This window comes from Octopus bimaculoides, chromosome 5 (assembly GCF_001194135.2).
Source record: "Octopus bimaculoides isolate UCB-OBI-ISO-001 chromosome 5, ASM119413v2, whole genome shotgun sequence".
Classification (NCBI taxonomy): Eukaryota; Metazoa; Mollusca; class Cephalopoda; order Octopoda; family Octopodidae; genus Octopus; species Octopus bimaculoides.
Genome location: NC_068985.1, coordinates 98,483,871 through 98,493,343, shown reverse-complemented (window position 1 = coordinate 98,493,343; position 9,473 = coordinate 98,483,871). Strand labels below are relative to the sequence as shown.

The 9,473-nt window shown below is 36.1% G+C and overlaps 1 protein-coding gene across 2 annotated transcripts in view; it reads right to left on the bottom strand.

Moving 5' to 3' along the window:
* Positions 1 to 6: 6 nt before the first annotated feature.
* The window catches only part of LOC106883078 (probable cysteine desulfurase), a 40,598-nt gene continuing 31,131 nt past the window's right edge, over positions 7 to 9,473 (bottom strand). For both annotated transcript variants that reach the window (XM_014933959.2, XM_014933958.2), the window contains exons 16-21: positions 9,346 to 9,413; positions 7,619 to 7,666; positions 5,211 to 5,322; positions 3,004 to 3,162; positions 2,636 to 2,689; positions 7 to 677 (exon numbers count right to left, since the gene is read on the bottom strand). In XM_014933959.2, the coding sequence (XP_014789445.1) occupies positions 435 to 677; positions 2,636 to 2,689; positions 3,004 to 3,162; positions 5,211 to 5,322; positions 7,619 to 7,666; positions 9,346 to 9,413 (684 nt within the window). In that variant the 3' untranslated portion in view covers positions 7 to 434. The remainder of the gene's footprint in view (positions 678 to 2,635; positions 2,690 to 3,003; positions 3,163 to 5,210; positions 5,323 to 7,618; positions 7,667 to 9,345; positions 9,414 to 9,473) is intronic.

Here is a 9,473-nt window from a genome sequence, read left to right as displayed (position 1 = left end):
TATATATATATATATATGTGTGTGGCATTTTTAAAGTTTCTTTTTCTCTTATTTGATTATATCACAATTATGAAAATATTTAAAAGCAATTTCTTTTTTCTTGTGATATAAAGATATATGAAATAGTATAACATGCAGAAAGTAAAATGTTACATGTGGAAACATATCTGAAGACCATTGTTGTTCTACTAAAGAGTTAAGGAATTATAGTCGTGGTATTTAGTTTTCATCTTGAAATTGTATAACATGCAGTGAGTAAAACATATGTGGAAGTATATCTGAAGATTGTTGTTGTTGTTGTTCTACTAATGAGTTAAGCAATTATAGTAATGGCATTTAGTATTAATCAGTTTTCCACTTGTGATACTTTCAGATTTGCTCTTCTCTCAATTCACTATCAAGTCGACAAAACCAGACAAGCCAAGACGATTACTTCAGTGGTGTAAGGCTTCACAAGATTTTAAGTAGGCTGGGTCAATGCTAAGTTTTCTCTGAGATAGGGTTCGAGGTAGAAAGACCATATCGCTTGAATTAGGATATTTTGTGGTACTTATAGATGAATATTCTCCATTGATCAAGTATGATGCGGCTTCCCGAGGTGTAAGAAACCAAAGCAGAAACTTTTTATCCTCAGGAATGTGATCTTCAATGTTATTTTTGTGTGCATCAGTTTCCATCTTAAAAAAAAAAATTTTAAAAAATTTTAAAAAATTGTCAGTTAAATATCTTTTCAACCCCAATACATTTGTTTTTATTTTTAAATCTGGCATTTACTGTACTAGATTCTTTCACTGAACTGCTATTACAGACATGCATAGGCTTCGATGCAGTTTCCTATTCCTTTATTGCCCAGAAGGGGCTAAACACAAGGGACAAACAAGGACAGATAAAGGGATTAAGTCGATTACATCGACCCCAGTGCGTAACTGGTACTTAATTTATCGATCCCGAAAGGATGAAAGGCAAAGTCGATCTCAGTGGAATTTGAACTCAGAACGCAACGGCAGACGAAATACAGCTAAGCATTTCGCCCGGCGGGGTAATGTTTCTGCCTGCTTGCCGCTTCCACACAGTTTCTGTCTATCAAGTTTACTCACATGGCATAGGTCGGCCTAGGGCTATAGAAGCAGACACTTGCCCAAGATGCCATGCAGTTAGACTGAACAAGACCTTGTGACTGCAAAGCAGGCTTCTCAACCACACAGCCATACCTGTGCTTATAACTCACCTTTCTTATATAGTTAGGGAAGAAAAGGTATTACATATTACCTGTGGGCTCAAAGAATGGTAGGATTAAGGGACAGACATTTCCAGACCACAAATCTGGTCTAAATGCTATGGCCAGATGGAGGTTATAAACTGATGAACAGGTTGAATCTACCTGATAGGAACAGGTCCAACCCATCTGGAAGGTTTTTGGCACAATTTCCTCTATTCCAAGAGTGGATGTGTGGTAAGAAACTTGCTTCCCAACCACACGGTTCCTGGTTCAATCCCACTGCATGGGCAAGTGTCTTTTAGTATAGCTTTCAGGCCAACCAAAGCCTTGCGATTGAATATGGTAGATGGAAAACTGGAAGAAGCCAGTCGTGTGTGTGCCTGCATGTGTCCAGCATCACATGACAACCGATGGTGTGTCTCCATCCCTGTAACAGTGGTTCAGCAAAAAGTAACCAACAGAAGAAGTACTAGGTTTACAAAGAATAAGCCCTGGGGTCAATTTGTTCGACTAAAAGGTGATGCTCCAGCATGGCCACAGTCAAATGACTAAAACAAGTAAAAGAATATAGACCTTTACTCACAAGGTTTTAGCCATCTGAAAGGCAGCAATGCTGCAGTATTAAACTTTGTACAAGACACAATTGCAATTCATTATGAAACTTCAGATAAAATTTTCAATTTCCTCTCAACCTGTGTAAATATATTTATATAACTGAAGCTGTTACATCATGCTGTAGTGCCATGTTATTTCTGTTACTCTGATGTTTGTATAAAAAACAAAATACTTTGAGTTTTAAGTGCCACCAAACCTTACCTGTTTCCAAGCAAGTTAGTCTTTCTACATGGCCAGACATGTTTTTCACAAAAGACTGGGAACAAAACATCACTTGCATGATCACATTTATAATTATAATGTAATGTCAAGACAATGGCACACATGCACGTACATACAATGGGCTTCTTTTAGTTTCTTTCTACCAAATCCTATTACAAGGTTTTGGTTGACCTAGAGCTATAGCAGAAAACACTCATTCTTTGTGCCACATAGCGAGACCGAACCTGTGACTGCATGGGTGGGAAACAAGTCTTTACCACTCAGCCATGCCTGCACTCCCACATGCACTCACTCACACACACACACACACACGCACACACACACACACTAGCCAGACAGAGCAAGTTTATTTGCTGGTTTCCTTTTAAAGCCAGAATTTCTTCATATCAGATGTAATAACAGCATCATTGCTTACAAAGTAGAGGGAAAAGTTAGGCCTCATTAAATTGACCTACTGAGCAAATTGCAAAGACAAGAAATCAAACGATTAATCTTTTCTATGACTGATGTTACACAAAGTAATTGATTGCACAACAAATGGAAATAAATTAAGCAAAGAGATAAAACAGATTAACTAACCGCAAGAAGCTTCTCTGTTGAATTGATAATAATCTTCATGTCATTCGCAATATCCTAGAAGGAGATAAAAATATGTGTTAAATGTGAACAAATGTATACCCCTTAACATTTTAAGTTAGATTACACAAAATAGAATTATTACAATATAGGTATGTACAGCTTGAAGTATTTTTTGTTTATTGTCAGAGTTAGAGGGGGATAGGTCAAACCTATGACCCCTTACTGAAGCTCCGTTATTAGTGGGAATAAGAGGAAAGATGATAGTCAAGAGGTCTTGTGGTGTACCCTCAAATTGTAAGAAGGGAGAGAGAGAGAGAGAGAGAGAGAAAGAGAGAGAGAGAGAGAATTACACTAAAATTATAAATTACCTTTAAATCATAATCAATAGCTAAAGATGTTGGACATTTGTTTTTGTTCACAAAAGCTCCATATTCATATGCAATATCTTCAAGACTAAAAAATGCTTCACCAAAGTGAGAAGAAAATTTTTCATGGGTCCAAGAACCTGTATGAGCATTGCAGTTATACTGTGAAGAAGCCAGAAAAGAAAAAAAAAAAAAAAAAAAAAAAAAAAAATCAAAATTAGCTTTATAATGTAGTTATGATATTATCATACAGCAAGAAGTTGATGAATAAGATTGAAGTCAGCCTATCTCATGTGTGCTTATGATATTCTTGAGGCAAACAGTGTTATGATGACCCATGTTTGGAAACTTGTCTGCATCTAATCATTGTCCAGAGCATTTATTATTGTCAAATGATATCCAGTTCTCATCCCAAATAATGATACAGTGCAAAATAATTTTTTTTAATGCAGTTTAGCAGCGATGAATTTGCATCTAGGTATAGCAGTTTATGGCATTTAGTCAATTCATTGGGGGAAATTATTATTTGATTGTTTCACTTTTCCACTAACACAAAAACTGGGAAATAGTCATAGGAAATATTGCTAAACCTGAAGCAAGTTGTCAAAATATTATTTGACATTTTTTTTTTACCATTTGTCTTAATTAGCCTCAATCTATAACAGACTTTGGTTTCTTTTATCAGGAACTCGAAAGTATGCTTCAGGGTAACATTTCTGAAGATCTGAAAATGTTCAAAATTCATGCCAAAACTTCAAAGTCAATGTCACCATCCTTTTTGTAGAAGTATAATAATGCACTGTATTGCATTTTGTGAAGTGTTTTTGGTTATAGGTTCCTAATAGGTCTATCCCTGGTTTACTATATTTGAAATAGGCAAAAGCAACATAAAAGTGTTTGAAACTTAAGGAGGGCAAATACTAAAGATTGAGTTTATTTAGTTTTATTGCTCACATTGACTGGTTTTCTCACCAATGTTTCAGCTAAAAATAATTAAACACAATGCATTGCAGAAGTTTTCAGAAGTGACATTTATCATTTCAAAGTGGTAAAAAAAGACAATCTCTAAAATAAACTAATCTCCTTCAATGTATTCTTACTTTAATGCTTTTGGTAGCACTCCAGTCATTTTGTGAAGGCCTCATGAAAGTCCTCCAAAGCAAAGGTGTCCAGAACTCTTGTCACGAGCTCCATCTTCAAACACAGCACTGTTCATGAATTACTTCACCAGGGGTCAACAGCAAATGCGCAACCTGCGAGCCAGAGGACAACATCTGTCCAACAGCATTATGGCAATCTCCTTCTTCATTGCCACCATCTTCATCATAACATCGTCAACATCATCTCTCTACGTACACAGCTCAAGCAATATTGTTCAGGTTCCAACCTAGCACTGTTTGTGAATTACTCCACAATGGTTAACAGCAAATATACAACCTGTGAGAACTTCTGTACATGTGACCCAGGCAGCAGCATTACAGCCACAACATCGTATGACACGTACTGCAACTGGCTCAGCATCATCACCGCAACTTCTTATTTCTTTATTGCCCACAAGGGGCTAAATATAGAGGGGTCAAACAAGGACAGACAAACGGATTAAGTCGATTATATCGATCCCAGTGCGTAACTGGTACTTATTTAATCGACCCCAAAAGGATAAAAGGCAAAGTCGACCTCGGCGGAATTTGAACTCAGAACGTAGCAGCAGACGAAATACCGACAAACATTTCGCCCGGCGTGCTAACGATTCTGCCAGCTCGCCGCAACTTCTTGATACAGTATTTCAATTACGATGTACAATTGACAACGAATTCATACTCTCATTTCTCGTGTCTAACCATTCTTCTAACTTCTCAGTATAGACTGTCTTCTTTATTGCTATTCTTATATGTATTTAACGCCCACACATACATATATACCAATACACACACTTTGTTCTCATGACGGCCTGTCTATTATTCTGTATACATGACGCACAGACACATGTTAATATATAAAGAAATCATCTCAAACATTCTACTTGGTTGTGTTTCTTTTCCCTCACTGGCACATGTATTATTGCAGCCTTCTGAACAGAGTCGTTATTAGATGGTAACCCCGACGTTCTAGATCACAATTCCATCTATAGATCTTTGCAAAGTAAATGCCTTACTAAACTTTACACTGACACTATTATTCACAGTATTAGAATATCAATTTTAACTTACATATGGCAGAAATTTCCAGCCATGTGTTGCCACTGTATCCACAGCATCAATGATGTAATCAATTGTGTGGTCATCATAAAAATAGGGCAAATTTAACCGGACAAATCCTGGTCTGTTTGGAAAATAAGGGTAAAATGAAAAGTACGTTAATGCTTTCAAAAGTAAGTTTTTTGTTTGAAACCAATAATATTTTTATGTGTTGATTGTAAATGAAAATATTGCAGACTTTAGGCTACAAAGACAGGGGAAAAGTAAACGGAGATTGTACATTTTACGTTTATATTCCATTACAATGGCAAGCAATAGTAATTAGCATATTTGTGTTCAAATCTGCAAAAACTTAAAGAATATGCAAGTCATCGTGTATATCCTAAAAAAATCTTAATGTTTGTAAAAATGATTTTTCACCCGACAAGTAAATTCTTTGAAAAAATACCTGAAAGACTTTGAAATATCTCATGTTTATATCGTTAAAAAATCTTGATTTCAATTTTAAAATTATTTCAAAGAATTATGGATTAACTGAAAACATTTTATGAAATGGAGGGAAAATGAAGTCCTCAATTTTAAAATATTTGTCAGATAAATTCGGTGGGTTTTTTTGTTTTTTTCTATTTACACCTTTCCCAAGTTAATTGAATATGAAAAATATTTTTATCAGTGCTTTGTAACTTTTTTTTTTTTTTTTTTTTTTTTTTGCTGTATTCGGCCTCTATAACCTTTGTTTATCGCTTTTGAAATTTGAATAAATTCTACTCGTTTTCAGACATATGGCGATGGAGTACCAAGAAAGGGGGGGGGGGGGAGGAACGAATTCATTTGCTAACCCAGTACCGAGAAAATCAAAACATTGCATAGACTAGTTACCTCCCTTAGACCAAGTATCTATTACGATTGCATGCGTGCGTGCGGCGCTCTATGAACTGCAATGTTTGAATCAATCTCGAGTTGTCTAGCCATATCCTACGATCTGTATTACCTTTCTTTACAAGATCCTTTGTCCCAGTTGCTCTGCAGACAACCGTGGGTAGCACATATTGCAGCACATTTTGTTGTTAGACAATTCCATAAGAACAGAGATTCTGATAACAGCCTAAACCAGAAAACCAGCCGTAAATAATTCTCCTGTACGACTTTTGTCTTCACGATTCCTCTGGTACTTCAATGTCTAACTAACAGAGAGAGAGCTAGAACATTTCTTTGACTAGCCATCTCAAAACTACTCCAGGTATTCTGTCTAAATTATTACCATTAGATGAGGTGTAAATGTGGCAAGAAGTTTGCTTTCCAGCCATATGGTTTAGGTCTGTCTTAAAGTATCACCTACTTCAGCCCCTAACTGAACAAAGCCTTGTTAGTGGATTTGGTAAGCACAAACTGTAAAAAACATGTCATATATATATATATTTGCCAGTGCCCATGGATTGGCTCTTGTGCGGGTGGCACATAAAAGACACCATTTCGAGCGTGGCCGTTTTCGTGCGGGCGACACGTAAAAGCAGCCACTACACTCTGAGTGGTTGGCGTTAGGAAGGGCATCCAGCTGTAGAAACTTTGCCAAATTAGATTGGAGCCTGGTGTTGCCATCCGGCTTCACCAGTCCTCAATTAAATTGTCCAAGCCATGCTAGCATGGAAAGCGGACGTGAAACGAGCGAGCGAGCGTGCGTGCGTGCGTGCGTGCGTGTGTGTGTGTTACCATTTCTTTGCCTTGATAGAGAATCATAGTAGTAAGGAAGTGTCACCATCGTGCAAGCCAGCATCCACTGCACTAGCCATCAATGACAACATTTCTAACATTGGAGACTCATCACCTTACTTGATAACAGGAAATTCCATCTGACCAATGCAAGCATAAATCATGGGTATTAAAATAACATAATCAGACACAATGCTGCACAAACGACACCAATGTACAAAGTGACCCACAAAAACAGAACACCCAAAACTTTGAATGAAACAGTTTGAAAAAAATGACGTAGAGGGAAAGATCAAGATGAACAGTGGTTCCAGCAAAACGGGGCCACCCTCCACACATCAAATGACTCCCTAATCTGGATGAGAGAGCGATTTCAGGAGAGACTGATCATCAGGAAGTGTGATGCTGAGAGGGCACTGCATTCACTGGACTTGAACCCACCAGATTATCTGTGGGGGTATCTCAAGGAGGTTTACCAGAACAACCCCCAAATTCAAATGATCGGTGAACTGCAGGCAGCAATCACAGGAGAAATCAGGGAAATCCCCAAAGAGGAATGTGTTCCAGTAATCGACAGTTTGGACAACAAATGCTATTTGGAGAATATTTTGAAAAGAACATGACTTTTATGCAAAGGGAATGACTGTACACAGACCAATGTTTCAGTCCAGCTAAAATTCAACAAGGTACAAGGAAAACATTTTTCTTACCTCATAATTTCCAGGGTTGTTGTTTCACATTGTCGGCATCCTTTTTCTCTGAAATAAATGTTGCGTATATTTATTTTAAAAAATTTTATATCAACTAAATTAACCTCATAGATTTTCATTGAGGAAGAAAAAAAAAATGGCATACTAAAAAGGACCAAAACTTAGCCTTCAGTTGTTTCTCTGCATTGTGAAATTCTACAGCGTTAACCAAACCCAGTTGTAGCTTACATCATCGTCCCTTTATTTCCACCATCTCTTGCTCCCTGCTATATACTCCTTCAATGTCCCACCCATGCACAGTCCTAGTTTGTCAATCTTTACCCAATTCAGCACATTTCATAACTTGAGGGGCAACTAGGACACTTTGACACCACTATCTTTTTTGCACCTCCACCTGATCATTTTCACCCACTTCTTAATGTGAGTAGTCTCATAGGTTTTCTATAACAAGAAATGTACTCTGCCTGTTTCTCTCACATTTTAATTCAAGCCCTAGCATAAAGTTGACCACCCTTCAAGATTCATAGCCTTGTGAGCCACTTGGTTAAAAAAGCATCTAGTACACACTGGGTGGCATTAGGAAGGTCATCCAACTGAAGAAATATCAAAGAATATTAAATCTTGTCAACCTGTCTGATCCATGCCAGCATAGGACATGTATGTTAAATCATGATAATGATGGTTAGAATTAAAATGTTAACATGGGACGATTCAAAATATTGCTTTTAAAATAAGTTTATTACAAAAATAGAAAGAAAATGATGAATCTCCATTCTTTACATTTCTCTACAAATATTCATTTTCCTCTTTGATAAAAATGCCATGTTTTCTGTCTGTTAATCTCTATCCTCCACTGCTTTTATCCCATCTTTCTCCCTAACACGTTCACTCATGGTCAGTTCTATGTTACACCACATTGGGGATCCATCAGACAAAGATTTTTGATGGTGATGGACAATTGAACCAAAAGGACTTTACAGGTATCCCAATTATGAAAATGTAAAATACACTAAAATTTTTGTATACACACACATTGATAGCTAGAATTTTCCATCGATAGTTTGCTGTCTTGTCTATGGAAGTAAAAACAGTTAAAACTGAATTTTTATCTAATAAATGCTTTTTTTCTTTTTTGGTTTCAGTATTGTTTTACTCAATTCTTTTGATGCATGTATACACAGATATTTCAATAAAACAAAGTTCTACTTGTTCTGGACAGGTTGTGTACTAGTTTAATATAAAAACCATCATGTCAAATTCTCAAGCACAAAATCAAAAAGGTATAATTCTGGAACTAAAAGATTTACCGGAATAAAATTCCTCTGCATCATATAACATATTAGGAAATAAACTCACCTAATGCAAATTAAATAAGAAATTCTAAAACATTCTTATACCAATGATAATGATGAAAAGGAATTTTATCAAAATTTATTCCTAAAGTCCTCTTCAGGTAAAAACAAAAAGTGTAAAATAACTAAACCTATACTAAAAAGAAATAAAATGAAAACAAAAAAAAAAATCATCTCAAAGAAGCATTCAATAAACCAATATCTCCACAATATAAGGAACCTCTCACAGTAAATTAGTAATAATCATTACCCTTAGAAAGGAGATTCAACCCCAAGGTAATACCTGACAAATCTAAAAGACCTGTATCTACTGATGTAGAGCAACAGGTCTTCCGTTTGTTAGTCATGTAGTTCTAATAATAGAATATTACTTACATATCCTCATGATCCTTCAAAAACCAGGAAAATTTTGCAAAAAGCTCTTCAGAAATCCCTAGAAGATCCTGAAATTTGAACAAAAATGAGAAATTTATGAATTTTTTTTTTTTTTTTTTTTTTTTTTT